Source organism: Jaculus jaculus, chromosome 6 (assembly GCF_020740685.1).
Source record: "Jaculus jaculus isolate mJacJac1 chromosome 6, mJacJac1.mat.Y.cur, whole genome shotgun sequence".
In the NCBI taxonomy this organism is placed as follows: Eukaryota; Metazoa; Chordata; class Mammalia; order Rodentia; family Dipodidae; genus Jaculus; species Jaculus jaculus.
The window spans coordinates 80,438,831-80,459,892 of record NC_059107.1 but is presented as its reverse complement, the minus strand read 5'-3'; the positions used below and the strand labels follow the sequence as shown (position 1 = coordinate 80,459,892).

Here is a 21,062-nt window from a genome sequence, read left to right as displayed (position 1 = left end):
GTGTTTGTTGTTAGCATATATGAAGGCTACTGATTTCTGTGTATTTATTTTGTATCCTGCTACATTGCTGTAGGTTTTGATTAGCTCTAACAGCTTGCTAGTAGAGTCTTTAGGGTCCTTTATGTATAGAATCATGTCATCTGCAAATAGTGATAACTTGATTTCTTCCTTTCCAATTTGTATCCCTTTTATGTGTGTCTCTTGCCTTATTGCTATGGCTAAGACTTCCAAAACTATATTAAATAGAAGTGGAGACAGTGGACACCCTTGTCTTGTTCCTGATTTTAGTGGAAAAGCTTCCAGTTTTTCCCCATTTAGTAATATGTTGGCTGTAGGCTTGTCATAAATAGCCTTTATTATATTGAGATATGTTCCTTCTATTCCCAGTCTCTGTAGGACTTTTATCATGAAGGGATGTTGGATTTTGTCAAATGCTTTCTCTGCATCTAATGAGATGATCATGTGATTTTTGTCCTTCAACCCATTTATGTAATGTATTACATTTATAGATTTGCGTATGTTGAACCATCCCTGCATCTCTGGGATAAAGCCTACTTGGTCAGGGTGAATGATCTTTTTGATATACTCTTGTATTCTGTTTGCCAATATTTTGTTGAGAATTTTTGCATCTATGTTCATGAGGGAGATTGGTCTGTAATTTTCTTTTTTTGTTCTATCTTTGCCTGGTTTTGGTATCAGGGTGATGCTGGCCTCATAGAAGGAGTTTGGTAGGATTCCTTCTTTTTCTATTTCCTGGAAAAGCTTAAGAAGCAATGGTGTTAGCTCTTCCTTCAAAGTCTGGTAAAATTCAGCAGTGAATCCATCCGGGCCTTAGTCTCTATATTTTGACGTCATCATCTTTTTCCTCCTACTATGAGGGTCCTATATAGTTAGTACCAGGCATTGTGAGATCATAGATATCCAGGCCATTTTGTGTATGGAAGATTGCATTGTAAGCACTCCTACCCTTCCTTTGGCTCTTACATTCTTCCAACCACCTCTTAAGCTTGTTTTTATCATTTATTGTCCACTATCTCTGTCCTAGTTGGCCATTTTGACTCCATGAGCACTTCTGCTCTATAAGCTTTTCAAACTTACAAAAGAACAGAAGAGAAATTGTGAAGTATCTCACCTTATAACACTGCAACATGACATTATCATTGTTCGTGCTTGAGAATCACACACATACACACAAAATAATAATTATAAAAATATTCTCATAGATTCTTAAGTTATTACAATTTTGTATTGGGTCATATTCATATCCTGAGTTACATCAACTCACATGGGTTGGACATGCCTTTAAGAGTTTATTCATCTTCGTATTTTAATCATATGTGTGTGTGTGAGAGTTTGTGTGCGTGTATGTATGTATGCATGTGGGTATTTCAGTGTATGAAGAGTACAGACTCATGAATGCTGGGCAACCGTCTGGGGGACATCCTTGGGTATTGGTCTTCACCTTCTACCTTGTTTGAAGCAGGGTCTCTTATTGTTTTCTGCTGCATTTGCCACGCTGTTGGTTGTAAGTATCTGGAGATTCTCCCATCTCCAATTTCCATCTTGCTATAGATGCTCTGAGATTAGAGACACCTGTGCCACCACGTCCTATTATATGGAGTTTGGAGATCTGAACTCAGACACTTATATTTGCACTGCAAGCACTTTATTCACTGAGCCACTTCTCCAGCTAGTTATTTGTCATCTTATAATGTGCATAAAGAAAGAAAATCTAAATATATTCTTTGTAAGTATATTAACCATGATGTTATTTCAGACTGATTTTTCCATGATCTAGGAAACAAAGCTCTCACCAAATTCAATGTGTTAGTGATCAGCTATATATGGCTTACAGAAAAATTAACTAAGAGTTTAAGACCAATTATAGTTTGACCATGGTAAGATTGGACCATAGATGTCAAAGGTCAATTCTTTAGTAGAACATTTTAGAATACTAGCACTATCTCTATCATATGGGATACAGATTTTCTGACTACATTGCTAAAATAGCAACCAATGTTTTTCAAATTTTTATTGTATGAGATGATTTCAGTCTAGGGTTTTTTTTTCCTTTGAAATGAACACTCATGTTCTTTTTTATTTCAAGATTGCAGTTCTACCATTCTTTTTTTTTAAATTTAATTTATTAGTTTTCTTTTCAGCAAATACAGGCAGTTTGGTACCATTGTGTAGGTTCATCTATGATCTATCAAACTTGCTATCAAAAAAGTAAGTGTTATCTCAATTTTCCGGGTGCTAACTTACTCTCTGTTGGAGAATCTGCTTCTCTTTTTCAGACAGATGCAGATCCTAAGGAGAGAGCTGCCCCAACATACCTCAAAAGGGGCCCAACTGAAACTGAGGACAATTGGTGAAACAAGCAAGGGTGATGTTTTCCTGTGAACTGGATACCAGCACAAAGGGGAAGGAGACCAATACAGAGAAAAATCAACTCCTACCAAATCAGAGAGCCAAAGCCTGAGAGGCCCCCAACACCTCATCACTGAAGCAGACCAAAAATGAACCCAACATGGCTCAGGGAAATTTTGCGGAAGAGGGGGTGGAAAGAATGTCAGAGTCACATGTTGGGTCATGATTTGCAGAGACATTTATCATACCAATAACTGTGGGCTAACTCCACAATGCACAACCCATTTACATCAACAAGGATTTCAGTCTAGTTTTAAAAACTCAGTTCTTCAAAATAATGTATAATTATTATTTTAAAAGGTAAATTTAAAAAGCTTAATTTCCATCCCACACCCATGCTTTTGGTAATTCATATTTCAGGCCAAAGTTTTTATAAAGTACATATATAGATTACATGAATGAATTGGCATTTGAAAAGAGTTACAAAGATACTGAATATGAAAATATTGTAGGAAAAGTATCCTATAGTGGTAAGTAAAACAGTCATATACAACATATATGTGTATATAGATACATTATATATTACATGTTATACGTTACCTGGGGTAAATGAGGTCATGAACAGGAAGAATAAAAAGTAGAAAGAAAGATAGGTGGGGACCATGCTATAAAAGTCATGTTCCTAAGAGACAAAACTCTATTTTAGACTATGGTTTCTTAAGCTTTCATGACTCATGATCGCTTTTGAACCAATAAGTTTTTAGGTGACCCCAAGATAAACAGGTATATAAATCAGATAAACAAATTACAGTTATTGATAACAAATCGCCAAGAAAATTATTTTACAAAAATTCTATTATAATTTATTGTGCATCTATATATCTTAAAATAATTATTTTCTTACATGTTATAATTATCATATATGATTTATATAATTTTACTATAAATTATTAATATAATTTGATCTATTCATAGGAACACACTACAATATATTCATTCTGGGTGGTATGAATACAGATATTGTGTTCCTTATTATTTCTAAAAAAGAAAGGAGTTAAGGGATGAAAGAAAAGGAAAGGGAGAGAAAAATAAAGACAGGCAACTGAAAAACAAATCATGCTAGTGACTGGAGATGGCTTAGTGGTTAAAGCATTTACCTGCAAAGCCAAAAGATCCTGGTTTGACTCTACAGGACCCATATAAGCCAGATGCACAAGGGGGGCATGCATCTGAAGATTGTTTGCAGTTGCTGGAGGCCCTGGTGCACCCAATCTCTTCCACTCTCTCTTTCTCTCTCACAAATAAATTATATATATACATACATACATATATACACATATATACACACACACACACATATACACATACATATACATACATATGTATATACATATACATACTTATATATGAATATATACATGTGTGTATATATATCATGATGACTACAGAAATGCATATAGGGATTTCTGACCCTTCTTATACTTTCTAATTACAGAAAAATACAGAAAAAATGCTAACGAAACACTTCTCTTAAAATAAAAGAGCTACAAATAAAAGTGATTTAAAATGCTAAAAAAATGCAAGCTTGTAAGCTTTACATGAAATTAGGCAGGGTACTAAAACTATATTAGAAGTTAAATACTATAGGCATCATAAGAATCCTTACATTATCAGACTGAAGTTGTTCTTTTATGTTTCTTTTCTTCAGTTTTTTTTTTTTTACTTTTCTGATTAGCTTCTTTTATTATAAGCCTGATGCCATGCAAAAGAAACTTGTTTCAGAATAGTAAGCAATTATAATAACAGAATGTCATGAAATTTGAAAAGATACAGAAAATTAAGTCATAGAATTAAAAATGTTATTTTATATTTTGTGTTACGCTGAAATTAATATTAGCTCAAAACATAGAAATTAACCTAACTAGCTAATAGGCTTATTAAGATTCAAGACAGTCTCTAGCCTAGAAAAAGTTACTTACATTGGCTTTCTACAAAACTAAAGCAGGTCATCCTGTGTTACAAATAGCAACGATAAAATGTTAAGATGTTGTAGCTTTTAACTACATCTTTTAAACAACTAAAAAGTTTGGAAAGTAAATTACTTAGAAAACAAAGATACTGAAGAAGAAAACTATAAAACCAATAAAAATAAAATAGAAATCTATGAGACAGCTGGAATACAAAAACCTAATTAAAATTACATCACAAAGACTGAATTATAATATTTTCACAAATATTATTGTCCCACAGTTAAAAGCTACAAACATAAACACAAACAGGCAATTTTGGAAAGTGAATGATATTCTAACACAGAAGCATATTCTGGCTTATCCACATTATCTCTAAGATAGGAAAAAGGAATTTATTCAGTTATATTAATATTGTTTCTAAATTTTATAGTCTTGGAACATTTAACATAATCCCATTAAATTTAATAAATTAATACTTAGATGAATTTTGTAAATTTAGTTTATATTTTTAAAACTTTGTAATTTTATATACAAACATGAAAAACACTTTGACCAAAGTGGCAGGTTTCAAAACAACACACAAAAATCTGTAGCTTTCCAATATACTAATAACAAACAAGCTTAGAAAGAAATCAGAGAAGTCACCAGGTATGGTGGTGCATGCCTTTAAACCCAGAACTCTGGAGGCAGAGGTAGGAGGATCACTGTGAGTTCAAGGTTACCCTGAGACTACATAGTGAATTTTTAGGTCAGCCTGGATTAGAGTGAGACCCTACCTCAAAAAACCAAAGGAAAAAAAAAAAAAGCAGAGAAGTAACTTCATTCACAATTGCCTCAAAATAAAATACAATGCCTAGTAATAAACTTATGATAGGAAGTGAAAAACCTTCACTATGAAAACTATAAAATATACAAAAGAGAAACTGAAGATGGCATTATAAGATGGAAAGATCACCCCTGTTCATGAAGGACATTAATAAAGTGAAAATGCTTATCTTACAAAAAGTAATCCCCTTTACAACCCCATTGTCAACCCTCACAGAAGTAGTAAATACAATTTTAAAGTTATTTGGAGACACAAAAGACACTGGATAGCCAAAGCAAACTAATCTACTACCCCTCAAAATACATCACAAGAAGCCAGGCATGGTAGTACACGCCTTTAATCCCAGCACTTGGGAGACAGAGGTACATGGATCACCATGAGTTCAAGGCCATCCTGAGATTACAAAGTGAATTCCAGGTCAGCCTGGGCTAGAGTGAGACCCTACCTTGGAAAAACAACAACAACAACAACAAAATATAATGACAAGAGGTATCATCATACCTGATTTCAAGCTGTGTTATAGAGCCATAGTAACAAAAAACAAAAAAATGCAGTATTGGCACAAAACAGATAGAGTAACTAAATAGAATAAAAGAAACTAATATTAAACCACACAACTATAGCTACCTGATTTTTGACAAAAAATGCCAAAAATATTCATTGGAGAAAAAAAAACTTCTTTAACATGGTGTGAATAAAACTAAATCTATATAGCTAAAAAAGAATCAACTCCAAATGGATCAAAGACCTTAATGTAAGACCTATGAAACTTTCAAACTGCTAAAGAAAGAAATAGGGAAAACTCTTGAAAATACAGAAATGGGTAGAAACTTTCAAATAGGTCTCTGGCCAAGCAGGAAATAGGGTAAGCAATTAATATGGTAATTTGTAAAATTAAAAAGCTTCTGAAAGGGTACCAAGTGTCTCCCCTACTGAATTCCAAGCACCACAAACCAAAGCAAAGACAAATGAACATGAAGATGTGCCAAGCATAGTTCCAAGTCCTCACTTAACATGGCTGCGCCAAAAAGATTAGACCAAGGTGTTATATCTAGAAATCTAGAAGAGTCTCAACAAGAACAAAAAAAAAGTAACACAAAAAGCAAGCCTCCCCCCAAGAAATAGGTCTCCCCAACAAATATCATTTCCATTGAAGAGGATCCTTAAGAATAAAGAAAGCTACCTACAGGGAACTGAAAAAAAAAAAGAGCTCAAAAGAATTGTTATAAATATATCTAAAAAACTTAAGGAACACACACAAAAACACATGAACAAAACTCTGTATAAATTCAAAGATTACACAAATAAATGCCTAAATGAGTTCCAAGAAAACGAAACTAAGCAGCAAGATGAAATTAGGAAGACAAACCAAGATATGAAAATGGAACCCTATAGAGAAATTAAAATCCTGAAAGAAAACCAAACTAAAATAAAGCTTAACCTGAAAATATAGTAAGTCTAACAAAAAGTTACAAGTAAAACTTGAGCAACAGAATGGATCAAGTGGAAGTCAGAAGATCAAGTCTTGAAGATAAGGAAAGATCAACTAATCAAAGTTAATGAGAATTTCAAAAACGTGTATGAATGACCATTAGAGAAATATGGGACACCTGAAAATGTTTGAATAATAGGCATACAAGAAGAACTTCAGGCCCATGGCACAGAAAACATTTTTAGTAAAATTATAAAAGAAAAGCACCAGAATCTTGGGAAAGGGGTGACCATTCAGGTACAAGAGACATACAGAACACCAAATAGAAAAGACTAGGAAAGCAATTACCCCAATCATATGATCAAACAATTACATACACAAAAAGAAGTGTACTAAGAGCTGCAAGAGACTACACACCTCATCACATATAAAGGCAGGCCCATCAAAATAAGAGTCATTTTTTCAATGTAAACTCACAAAGCCAGAAAGACTTAGAAAGATGTATTTTAAGTATTGAAAGACCACAGCTGCCAACCCAAACTACTATATTCAGTTGAATTATCACTTGTAATAGAAGGAGAAAGAAAACCTTTCCATGGAAAAAGCACACAAAGCAAATACAAGAGTACTAAGTGGGTTGTACAGAGAATAATGAATGGAATACTTCACAGTGAAGAGAAGAATAAAATATTTAAGAGGCTTAAGAGGAGAAGAAAACAATGCTTAGAGGTTAGAACAATCATTAAACAAATGAAGATCAAGAAAAAAACAAACTCCACAAAATCAACAACATGCCAGGGACTAACTCATACTTTTCTATATTAATTCTGAATATGAATGGTCTCAATTCCCCAATCAAAAGAACAGAGAAACATGGTGAATCAGAAAACAGGGTCCATCCTTTTGCTGAAACTCACCTCACCATCAAAGACAGACACTACTTTAAAGAAGGAAGAAGATACTCTAAGCAAACAAACAGGAGCAAGCAGATGTGGCTATTCTAATATCTAATATTATATACTTCAATGATAATCAGAAGAGATAAAGGAGGATGCCTCAGAGTCTGTAGGGTCTCTTATAAATAGAATCAAATCTGCATATGGGAAGAGGTTGACTTCTTACTTTCTAGTTCATGTATTTTTTATTTCTTTCTCTTGTTCTTATTTCTCTAGCTAAGGTTTCAGGCACTATAATAAATAGCTGTGGAAAGAGTGAATACACTAATTACATACCAATGACAAACGTACTAAGAAATAAATTAGGAAAAGTCTGATTCATGATTGCTAAAAAAATTAAATCTATCAGGATATCCCTAACCAAAGAATTGTAAGACCTTTACAATAAAAACTTTTAAACACAAAATAAAGAAAGCGAGGGAGACACCAAAAGATAGAAAGATCTCCCATGCTTGTGGACTGGAAAAATTATCACTGTCAAAGTGTCTATCCCACCAAAAGCAACATACAGATTCAATGCAATCCTAGTTGAAATTATAGCACCATTCTTTTTTTTTTTTTTTTAATTTTTATTTGAGAGCGACAGACACAGAGAGAAAGACAGATAGAGGGAGAGAGAGAGAATGGGCGCGCCAGGGCTTCCAGCCTCTGCAAACGAACTCCAGACGCGTGCGCCCCCTTGTGCATCTGGCTAACGTGGGACCTGGGGAACCGAGCCTCGAACCGGGGTCCTTAGGCTTCACAGGCAAGCGCTTAAGCGCTAAGCCATCTCTCCAGCCCTATAGCACCATTCTTATTTTATTATTTATTAGTCATGGACATACTTAATATGTAAACAACTCATGTTGGTACCATGCTTTTCCTTAGCCCTGCCCCTTTTCTGAAGGGGCCCTCCTTGTTGGGGATGAAGGTCATTCCCATGGGTCATGCATTGTGGGGGCAGCAGTTATGGGGAAGAGGCAATGTCTCTCTGTATATTGTCCCATTGTGTGGCTCTAGCAATCTTTCTGCTCTTCTGCAAAATCCCTTGAGCCATGTTGTGTGCATTTTAAGTCTAGCACCATTCTTCAAAGAAATAGAAAAAATAATCTTAAAATTCATATGGAAGTGCAAAAGACCCTGGAGAGCCAAAATTATACTAAACAAAAGTATAATGCTGGAAGTACCAACATACCTGATTATAAGCTACAGTACAAAGCTCTAATAATAAAAACAGCATGGTACTTTTATAATAACAGACACGTAGATCAATGTAATACACTAGAAGATGCAAGTGTATGTCCACAGATTTACAGTGACTTGATTTTTGACAAAGAATCCAAAATCACACACACTGGAGGAAAAGCAGAATTTTTAAACAAATGGCTCTGAGAAGCTAGATATCAACATATACAAAATCTTACCCACATCTCTCACCATGAACAAAAGTAAACTCCAAATGGACCAAGGACTTCAATATAAGACCAAAAATCATGAAATCAACTGAAGGAAAATTAGGGAAAATACTCCAAGATATAGGTATACACTCTCAGTAAGACCCTAGTAGCCCAGGAAATAAGGGAATAAGTCAACAAATGGTACCATGTAATACTAAAAAACAAGCTATTATATAGCTAAAGAGAGTATTGACTGAGTCAAGAGATAACTTTCAGAATGGGAGACAATCTTTGGCAGCTTTATACCTGACAGAAGATTAATATCTAGAATATATAAAGAATGCATAAAAATAAGCAATAAAAAACAAACAGCCCAATCAAAAATAGGTCACAGAACTGAATAGAGTTCTCATAAGAGAAATATCAATGGCCATTTTTTAAATGTTTAATATTTTTAGCCATCAGGGAAATGAAAATTAAAAATACTTTTGAGATTCTATTTCACTCCAGTCAGAATGGATCTCAATAAAAAATAAAAGGTTGGGCTGGAGAGATGGCTTAGTGGTTAAGGTAGCTGACTACATGCCAAAGGACCCAGGTTCAACTTCCAAGACCTACATAAGCCAGATACACAAGGTGGCACATACATCTGACACTCATTTGCAGTGGCTGGAGGCCCCAGTATGCCCATTCCCTATCAATCTATTTGCCTCTTTCTCTCTCTCTCTCAAATACGTACATAGAAATCAAAACTATTTTTTAAAAATGAAATTACAACAAAGTCTGGTGGGGGTATGGTGAATGTGGAACCCTTATTCACTGTTGACGGGACTGGAAGCTTGTAGAGATACTACAGAAATCAATTTGGAGGTTTCCCAAATTCTTTGATCCTACCATATGACTCAGCTATACCATTTGAGCACTTAACATGAGGAATCTACTCTACTATAGAAAAACTATCTTATTTATGTTTATTCCTGGTCTATTCACAACAGCTAGGAAATAAAATCAGACTAGAAATCCATCAACTGCTAAACAGATAATGAAGATGTGATACATACACCTAATGGAGTTTTACTCAGCTGTAAAGAAACATGAAATTATAAAATTCACAGGAAAACGAATGGAATTGGAAAATACTATACTAAGAGACATAACCCAGGCTCATAAAGTCAATCATCATATGTTCTCCCTGATATAGAGATTTAGCATTGACTTTTTAGATTTGTATGTAAATTGGAGTAAGAGTCAGTAGCAGAGGCCAGAAAGCTAGGGTGGAACAACAAAGAGGGGTTAAAGGGAGAAACAGTAAATATGTAAGTGGAGGGACAGAATACTGGGGATGGAAAGGTCTAAGTGAGGTGGGGGTGAGAATGAAGGATAGAATGTAGTACTATTAGGGTTAACCAACACTAAAGATGTTATAAAAGAGTCAAATAAAAACGTACTTGTGAGCTAAGAAATATAATTTTATGGGGTTGGAAAAATGGCTCCACAGTTAAATATATTTGCATGTAAAGCTGATTTGGGGGTTCAGTTTCCAAGCACCCATGTAAGCCAAGTGCAAAAAGTGGCACAAACATCTGGTGTTCTTTTTCAGTGGCAAGAGACCCTGACAATCCCTCCCACACACAAACATACACAGACACATGCTCATTAATCATTAAACATACATATATAACTTTTAAGAAGAAAGCTTGGAAATGAGTATTCTGTGAGAGTAGAGAACGCTGCACCCAGAAGTCATAGGCTGTTACTGAAAGATTCAAATGCCAGAGGTGGGATATGTTCCAGTGAGTTGTTGGATAGTGAAACCCTTGGTGCTTTCAAAACACCAGGTTTGCTATGGTGGTTTGGCTGTCATTGTTCCCCATAGTCTCACATAGTTTTGATTAAGATTAAACTTCCTACTTAAGTCTCCAGCTGTCATATCCCTGCTGAAGAAGGTGTGTCACTGGGTCAGATCATGAGTTCAGCCCTGAGGTGTATGTTCAGAGGCAGCTCATATTTTCTGGTGCTGGCTATTGTCTCTATGCAATAGATGTATGACAAAGTGAGCCAGCTTCTTCCATGATAAAGCTTCCCCTGGAATTTTTAAGCCTGAAAAACACCCTTCTTTCTCTTAAGCTGTGTCTGGCCAGATGTCTGTCCCAGCAATGGGAAGGTAACTATAATAGTTGACTACCAGACTACATAGAAAGACCTTATTACAGCAGACATCATATGTTTCAATTGCAGGACACTGAGAATTCAAGCTATAACTAAGCTGGGAATCCCTCCCCCCACCCCACTAGCAAGCTATCACAGTATTAAGATTGTGCTAGGCAGGCTGTTAGAGGAGAAAAGTCACTAATAATCTTACACAGCAATGGACCCCGAAAGCCATACAACTGACCAACCAGACAAGATAAGCTCACTAGTATAATTGTGGCATGTCTGTTATAGGGTTAACCAACTACTCTCTTACTGGATTTTAAGCCCATTCTACAGGAAGGAATTCATGCCTGGTACTGAAAACCTAATCAGAAGCCTAAGGTTGAGTAAGTCATAAGCTCTAGATGGGAAGTAACTACAGCTAAATGTATCCTATAATCGATGATTATTCATAAAGATTTTTGCATATTGAGCCTCCAATCTTAAACATTTCAAACTTAATGGCATTATTTCTCTCTCATTAATGATAAAACTCAGATAAGTAATAGATTCCAGTTACTCTGTACTTGAGTTCTTAGTACATATGCCACATGTATAATGATGTACTTACTGACATATCACTAATCTTATTCTAAGTAGCAATTTGCATCCTAAAGACAGTTTCCATCTTTATGTATTCTTTTCTTGTTACTTATTTGATGCCTAGTTACGAAATTAGGGAAATTAGTCATTAGTTAATAAAGACAATTTGTAAAGACCTTTGCAGCTGCAATATTGTGAACATATTCCTATCAAGCAATTCTTGAATAATCTTACTCTATTGTTTCTAATAGAAGATTGCTTCAAATGAGTGAATGCAATCAAATAACTACAGAAATAAACTGTTATTGCTTACCTCATTCACTTGCAAACACCAAACTCTGTAGCTCCAAGTCCAACAACCCTAGTCAGTGACAAATCCCCAAGTCCAATAATTCTAACCAGCAACAAGTTTCTGGAGTTCCAATTCTGACCCTCAGTCCTAACAAACTTCATCTGGAGCTGGAAGGTCTCCTTAGCAGCCATCTCATGGTCCCAGCATCTCCACTGGATCTCCACTGCAACCCATGTTTCATCCTCATGTCTCCATTGGGTCTCCATGCAGGCAATCAATCCAGCAAACTTGCTACACACTGGCCATCGCCATTTCCAAAACACAAGACTGTGTTGCAAACTCAATGGTGCTCTCTTTCCTGCATTTGTTATATTCCATAGTACCCGGTAGGGTGCCAATTTGTGAATTCATTGGGGAATAAAGCAGACTCTGAAGAACAGGACACTCCTTGAGCATTCAGGCTCCTTCAAGAGTCTACACTCTTCCTCTTGCCCCAATGCAGGTCATCTGACCAAATCTCAAAGGTTGTGGGCTGGAGAGATGGTTTAGCGGTTAAGCGCTTGCCTGTCAAGCCTAAGGACCCCAGTTTGAGGCTTGATTCCCCAGGGCCCACATTAGCCAGATGCACAAGGGTCGCATGCATCTGGAGGTCCTTTGCAGTGGCTAGAGGCCCTGGCGTGCCCATTCTCTATCTATCTATCTGCCCCTTTCTCTCTCTGTCTGTCGCTCTCAAATAAATAAATAAAAATAAAATTAAAAATAAAAATAAAAAATCCAAAGGTTGTAAACTTTCATATAATTGCAGCTGAACAAGCAGAAGTTTCAGGCCAAAGATGCCATTTCTGCGCCATATCCCACTGCACACACCAGTCCATTTCTACACACTGCAACCCTGCACAGGTTCTAAGGACATGGACATAACAAATAGCCTCTCACACAAACTGCTTCTAGAACAGTCTAAGCAAAGCTCTTTCTCACCCTCATAAGCCACACCTCACAGTCTTACTGCATTCAGGTCTTTCAACAACGACCAGAATAGCCCATCAAGCTATACTTACAACACTGTGAGGTGTCTCTTAGGCCAAGGTTTCAAATCCTTCCACATTCCTCTTGAAAATCAGCTCCAAAAGGCCAAAGCCACACAGTCAGGTGTTTAGCAGTAATCCCACTCCTCTAGTACCAACTCAACTGTTACAGACAAGTTCACACCCATAAGCCTACCCCCAACAATACACTGCCTCCAGGAGGTGTTAATTTCTAAATCTCCATCAGCTGGGAACCTAGCATTCAGAACACCTAAGTTAAGGAGGAACACCTGAATCAAACCACCACCACCGCCCCTTTCACAGATGCAAGCAGAGAACCTACCACCAAACAACCAGCACCATAAGCAAGCACAGCCACGGCTCAAACCTCTGTGCATACCTGTGGCCTAGAATTCAGATCTGCTCCCAGTAATATCTTTGGGCTGGATCCCAGAATCCAGCCCCAGTGAAACCTCCTCCAGCCAAGCAGATTGAGACGAGCTTTAACAAAACACCTGAGTCTAGGGCTGGAGAGATGGCTTAGTGGTTCAGGCATTTGCCTGTGAGGTTTATGGATCCAGGTTCAATTCCCCAGTACCCACATAAGGCACATGTACAAGGTGGTGCATGTTGTCTGGCATTTGTTTGCAGTGGCTAGAGGCCCTAGCATCCCTATTCTCGTTCATATTCTCTCTCTCTCCCCATCTTCCTCAAATAAATATTTCAAAAAAAAAAAAAAAGCCTGAGTCTACTGGGGGGCATACATTCAAACTACCACACACACCTATGCATGCACACATGCGTACCTGAACACACACGAAAACATACACAATAAAAAATAAACATTGTGATGGGGAGGTAATATGATGGAGAATGGAATTTCAAAGGAGAAAGTGTGTGTAGGGGGGAGGGAATTACCATGGGATATTTTTTATAATCATGGAAAATGCTAATAAAAAAAGAAAAAGAAATAAATATATAATATCTATACCAGTGACAATCAATTACTATTGATTAACAAAAGCACTATGTCAGATGAAAGCTGTTTAGATGATCAGAATGCCAACTACTCTGCGCGCCTATTGCCTAGTCTGACAGTAGAAACTGAAGACAGTAATTTTTTCATTACCACTTGAGGAATTTACCCTATAGATCCCATCTTCCCCAGGAAAATGCATTTAAAACTGAATAGTTTACCTTAATATTTCATAAGTTTTACATTTCACTTAATAACATATCATTGCTAGTTTATATTTATACCTAGATCCTACCCTACCCCAAACTCTGAGCATATGACTATGTCTATTTTTCTATTGTTTCTTAAATCTCCAGGGTACTTAATGACTCTAGGAGTGGCAGTACTTCGTCATGAGAACAGCAGCCCTGAATTATATTTTCTTCAGAACATTGCATTTGCATCTTCCCACTGGCAACTAAAATATTACTCTCAAAATAACCAGAAAAAAAATTGTGAGATGACAATAATACCTGTATTTTAATAGTGCTAAAGCATTGTAAAATTTCATTTTGGATAGGCATGATGGTTCACACTTGAAATCCCAGAATTGAGGAGATTGAGGCAGGGAGATCATCGTGAGTTCCAGGCTAGCCTGTGCTACATACTGAGTTAAGGATAATATGGACTATTGAGACATAGCTCAAAATTTCTTTTAAAAAAAGTCATTTCAGGGCTGAAGAGATTGTTTAGCACTTAGTTAAGGTGCTTCTTTGCAAAGCAAAAGGACCCAGGTTCAATTCCCCATGACCCAAGTATGCCAGATGTACAAGGTAGCACATGCATCTGGAATTTATTTGCAGAGGCTGAAGGCCCTGACATGCTCATTCTCTCTGTCTCTCTCTATCTGCCTCTTTCTCAAATAAATAAAAATTTTAAAAATCATTTCATAATATTCATTTTAAAGAAAGTCAAATTCAAATACATCAAATTATCATGTACCAACAAAATTCTACTAAAGAAGCCCTGAGTGAAACTTCATTTTTCATACAAAGTCCAAGTGTACTGTTAGGATACTAGTCAGACTAAAACAGGTGCAATTATTATTATTATTATTATTACTATTATTATTATTATTATTATTATTATTTGCTTTTGTTTTTTGAGACTTCCTTCTGTTAAGAAAGATAGCTTGGAACTCATTCTAATCCTATCTCAATCTCCTGAATACTGGTATGACAAACACAAGCCATATTGTCTAGATATGGTACATTTCTAAAATACAATATTCAACAGGAAAAATACTCCTTTTAATATTTTCAGGCACAGTTATAAAAGTCAGTGAAACAAAAGAGCCATCTCTTTCCAGCTATAACATTCATTAAATGTTTATATTTTAACTATTACACTGCTGCTTGTGTAAAAAAGAAGATAAGGCTGGGGGGAAACACCTGCACTACATCTGTGATGGCCCAGGAGTCACTGCAGTGACTCCTGAAAACCAGTTCCAGGGAGATTGCTAGCAGCAGGCACTGTGGTCACTCAAGCCTCATCAAGACAGAGATCCAGAAGCTACAGAGAACTCAATACTAAATCAGATCTCTAACTTGCCTGCCAGGTCTCAGGGAACATTTCAGAAGGTGCAGAAAGATTCTAAGGGGCAGAAAGATCTCAGGGTAGATGGGAATAGCCTGAGACACCATCTTTCCTCCCCCAGCAGAGGTACCTGAGGCCTTTAGGACCCTACAATACCAATATCCCCGCTGAGGAAGACCCTCAGTAGAATGGAAGTGGAGAAGAAGGGATATAAGAGTACAATCTTTCTATAAAGAATCAATAGATAAATTTAAAACATTTGTCTAAAAAAGATGTATTTCAATCAAAATAATTATTTTCATCAAAACTTTTGATCAAATGAAAGTTTAGACCTACATGATTTACACTCTGGTGGCTTTAAGGTCAACAGTTATGTAAAACTAAATTGTAAACTTATAATAAATTTTCTATGTGATTAATCCTGAATACAAAATAAATTATAGCTCAGTGTGGTAGCACATGCCTTTAATCCCTGTAACAACTCAAGAGGCAGAGGTAGGAGGATCACTATGAGTTCAAGGACAGCCTGCAACTACAGTGAGCTCCAGGTCAACCTAAGCTAGAATGAGACCCTACCTCAAAAAAGCCAAAAATATATATATGTATGTGTATATATATGTGTGTGTGTGTGTGTATGTGTGTGTGTGTATACACACACACATATACATACATACATACATATATATATTTTTAGTTATTAAAGAAAAGTCCTTACATACTTCTCCCTTAAAAAAATATTATAACCTGAGTGGTGTGGCATATGCCTGTAATTGAACACTAAAGAGGCTGAGACTGAACTGTCATGAGTTCTGTATCAGCTTATGCTATATGGCAGGACTGTATTTAAAAAAAAGGGAACAGATATAATGATACAACAGCAAACATAAAACAAATTATAATTTATAAATGTGGTGGTACTGCCTTGCTGTGGATATAAGGATGACTGGGGTAGTTTCCAGTGCTTTCCAAATTCATGTGATGACTACGGTCTGGAAGAACCCCACCCCGAAGCAGATACGGAAAGACAGTAGGTGGGGATGCTCAGGGGCCCACAAGACGAGTATGAGGATGCCAGGGAAGGAACTTCACCCACAGTAGCCCTTCCTGTGGACCCTAGGGAAAGACAGTGGCAGAAGAGTTGTTGCTTTTGTTTAGGAATAGGGTCAGGTGCTAGGCCTTTACCCAGGCGTGAACAAGGACGGGAAGAGCCACAGGAGTGCTGGGCCTGTAGCTCAGTGGTACAGCGCTAGGTTGGCCTAACACACCAATACTGCCAAAGACACAAACACCCATTCCTACTAGATTGTCCCCTCCTAAGAAAAGGGCGTCATCCCAGAAATGGACATCTGGGAACACCCGAGTTCTAGCGTATCACTCATGAGTAGCATAGCTTACCGGGAGCCACCGACCCAGTTCATGTTTCCTGAGCTTCCCACCTCAGCGTGAACCTGAGGCACGTCCACCACCACGGCAAGAGGCCCCACTCCCGACAGGCCCCGCGCACGCACGCGCAGAGCCTCCTTCCGCTGCCAAGGCCTCCCGACACCCCCTGCGGCTCGTGCGCTCCCTCTGGCCAGGAGTCCAGGCGAGGACCAGAGTAAACAGAACTGCCTGCCGCCCTCTTGGTTATGCTGCTTTCGCCATTGCGGAGGTCATTTCACCCCCTCTGCTGGGTCTCTGCTGCGTCCACAGGACTTGGGACAAGGAAGGAGGCAGGACAAATCTCGTGTGGGAACTGGAAAAGCATGATGCCACTCCAATTTCATATTCCATACCCAATCTCCGGGGAATGCCTGGTCTTCACCTTTCATCTCACCATCAGCTTCACCATACTGGGACATTTAATGTGAGGCTTAGGAATTGAACTCTTGTACTTGAGTGGAGAGCACTTTATTCAGTGAGCCATCTCCCCAGTCTAACCTTTCTTACTTTCAACGTTCTAAAATTTAAGTAAATTAAGAAGAAGGGTTAACTAGCAAGTTATTAATTTATCTGACTTTTTTCTCGTGTGTGAAGGGACATAAAGGGGTGGTTTACCTGTTGAGAAGAGTCAAGAACTGACAGTTGAATAGAAGCTTCTCTTTTCCCTGAGTTTCCTTTCAGTATGAGTGGTCAATTAGGCCAAGGAAATAGTGATCTATTGGACATATGTTCAGACTAGATACTTGCTGGGCTTTCCTGCATAACAAATTACATTTCTATCAGAGCAAGGATACAAATGAAATACTGACTTAAGATCTCATCTTCAGTGTTGTTATTCCTCCAGTAAATAAGGCATGGTGAACCATTGCTGTGTAGGGCCAGTTGAACAATAAGGTAATCTCTTCAGTTGGTAAGCAGTTCAAGAAAACAATACTATACAAATGAAATATAATTTAGCATCTACTGAGAAGAAAAATTCATTCCAAATTCATAAAATTTAATTTATCTTTACCTGTTCATAAAGATTATTTTCTGATGACTTACATAAGCATAAAGTATATACAATTTCTATTGTTTTTCTACATGTATATCTTACTCTATTATAAAAATATTTTATGCTTTACAAAACATTTGAGTGTATATATATATATATGTATATATATATATGCCATTTCTAATATATTCTGTTTTATACACACACACACACACACACACACACACATAAAGTCTAACCTGCTGTTGATATTGATGATGTTAATGAATATCACACTTCTAGATAGAGTGATTTGAGAAGGGCTGAAGTTAGAAAACTTTCTCAAACATTTTCTAAGATGATTTCTCCCTCAAGGAAATTTTAATATTTTTTCTATATAAACTTACATAAAGCTTGAGCAGAATTTTATGATTTTACAATAGATTCTCCTAGTCTGGAATTCAAACTAAATTTACATTCTCTGCTTTAATTGCATACTGCCATTACCAATAAATTAAACTCTAACAATTTCTTATTGAAAAATATGTAAACCACATGTTTCTTAACAATGGGAATATATTCTGAACAGTTCAGGTCATTTTAGATATTTTGTCACTGGACAAATACCAGAGAGTACTTTTACATAACTACCTACTATGCAAATATCCATGTGTCCTTGTTATGCTATTAAGAAACACAACTAACATGAGATGCATGAAACTGCTGCTGGCATAACATAGTTCTTTCTTTTATTTTTGATGTGAGCATGTGCATGTGTGTGAGTGTATGTGCATGTGTATGTGAATATGGCATGCATGTGCCACAGTTCACATGTGGAGGTCAAAGGACAACTTTAGATATCAGTCTTCACCTTCCATCTTAAGACAGAGTCTCTACTTGGCCTAAGAACTTCGAGGAAATCCTCCTGTCTCCACCTCTTTTCGCATCACAGATGTGCTGGTATTGCAGAAGCTTGCCACAGCCCTTGGCTTTTATGCATTATGGTGAGCATGGCAAGCACTCTTTCCAATAAGCCACCTTCACAAGCCCAGCATATTGTCATATAGGTGCTTTAGAGATAGGAGTACACCCTAAAATAATGACAAAAAGTATAGTAAGTACATAATCCAGTACATTATCATAATGCATTCTTATATACTATGTGTGCTATTCTACAACTGAGAACACATTAAGTATATCTACACTGCCGTCCTACAGACATGAGTAATGCATTATGCTATGCCATGACAATGGCCACAGTGCCACTAGACGAGGAATTTTTCAGTTCTGTTACAATCTCATGGAACCACTGTCATATGTGTGGTCCACTGCTGACAGACATGCTATATGGCACATAATTTAATTTCCTGTCATCATCCCCAGTTAGGTTTACCCCAGCCTCCAATCTGTCGTTATAGTTAATCCATCAATGTTTGCTTCCAGGAGGATTTACAAGTTACTTAGGTTTACACAAGCAAAACAGCCCATTTTCCACATACCAATAGCTAATCTGGAAAATAGAAGATTTGGGGAAGAACCAGTATAACACCATGACCTTCACATTTGGACTGAGAAAGTCTTTTTGTTGTTGTTGTTGAATATCAGTCAGGGCCTCATGTAAACTGGGCAAACACTCTACCACAAATACATCCCCTGGCCAGAAAGTCTTAGTAGCATGGCAGAGCATGCTGACAGAGACCAGCAGCCAAGACATTTTTATGCCTTTGCCAATCTTGTATTAGTAATCTGCTGAGCTGAGTACAAATGAAAAGAGATATATAATGATTCTTGGAATTAATATATATGTAGCAAAAATCTTAAAAGGTTAATATTGTTACTTATAAAATTTCTTTAATAAATGGTTAACAGAATAATGGGTCATTTAGCATTGAGACATATTCTACTATAGAAGTTTGTGGACTTCTATACAAAATGTTATTTTAGCTTAAAGGACATATAAGAAGTGTCAGGCTAGGATTGGCTCATCTATTCTAACAGTTGTAATTTGCCATGCTACGTTCTAGCTTAAATTCACACTGAAAATGTTAAGTAGTTAACTAGAAATGTGTATATTGTATGGGTGAAATGGAAAGGGAGGACCAATATGGTTTTCTGGAATTCAAAAATACACCTAGCCTTGCCTAAAAAATTCTCTTCATATATTTTAAACATGCAAAATTTTGCTTGACTATTAAGTTGCTTGAATCCCCTTCAGAAGTGAATAATTTTAAAGCATGTTTGATTTGTTTCAATTAACCAAAATAGAAATAGAAGTAGCCAGTAAATTACCTCTAAGCCTAAACAAAACTTAAAACCTGAGAAAAGAGAAGGAATTATTTTTAAAAAGATCCGAAAAAGCTGCATCATCCAACTCCAGTTGGATTGTTAGATGGTTAAATTTTAATTACAAGGCTTCTCAGTAAAATCCCAAAGGAATGGCAGATGTGCAATATCAGTCTCGTTTATATAGCCACCTTGCAAACACGCATGTATCAGGGCTCATTGTTAAAAGTAGCAGTCATGGAGCTGGAGGATGATTATAAGGACAAGTACGTGGATAAGAGTGGAAGGGAAGAAGGGGAGAGGTGTCGTTTTACAGTTATATTCTGTAACATAGAAACTCCCTTTTATTTACAAGGAGCGCTTTTAGTTAAATTTCGCTAATACGATCTGCAGACATATGTGAACACACAGGCAAAAGTAAATCAATAAAAATAAATAGAAATAAATAATCCACACCTCTTCGGACCAAAGCATAGGAGAATACTCGTACTTGACACTTAATTTTATGCCCATCACTTTTCACTTTCTTCTCTGGCTCCTTTTCCCTAATTTATGCATGTTAATCCTGTCTTGACCCTCCTCTTCCTCGCAGCCTGCGGTTCCTGTCTTGGAAGTCTTAAAGGAGGGATGGTTATTCTGAAAGTTCTATGGTTTCCAAGGGATGCAGAGCATGCTCAATAGCGAGGACAGCTTTTGTTTTCTAGAAGCTGGCCTGATTCGATCACTTCAAAAATAGATGTTTAACTCTCTAACCCCCTGTTTGAGTATGTAACTGGTTTTGGTCTTTCCTTATTTTCAAGGTTCAAAGGGAAGAGGCGAGGATCCGGAGTCCCCACCGCCCTCGCAGCCA

The 21,062-nt window shown here is 36.9% G+C and overlaps 1 protein-coding gene across 1 annotated transcript in view; it reads right to left on the bottom strand.

The window, feature by feature from the left end:
* Positions 1 to 17,375, bottom strand: part of C6H12orf40 (chromosome 6 C12orf40 homolog) — a 107,140-nt gene extending 89,765 nt beyond the window's left edge. Inside the window, exon 1 of the mRNA XM_045152208.1 lies at positions 17,310 to 17,375. Within this exon, the coding sequence (XP_045008143.1) occupies positions 17,310 to 17,375 (66 nt within the window). The remainder of the gene's footprint in view (positions 1 to 17,309) is intronic.
* Between the last annotated feature and the right edge of the window lie 3,687 nt (positions 17,376 to 21,062).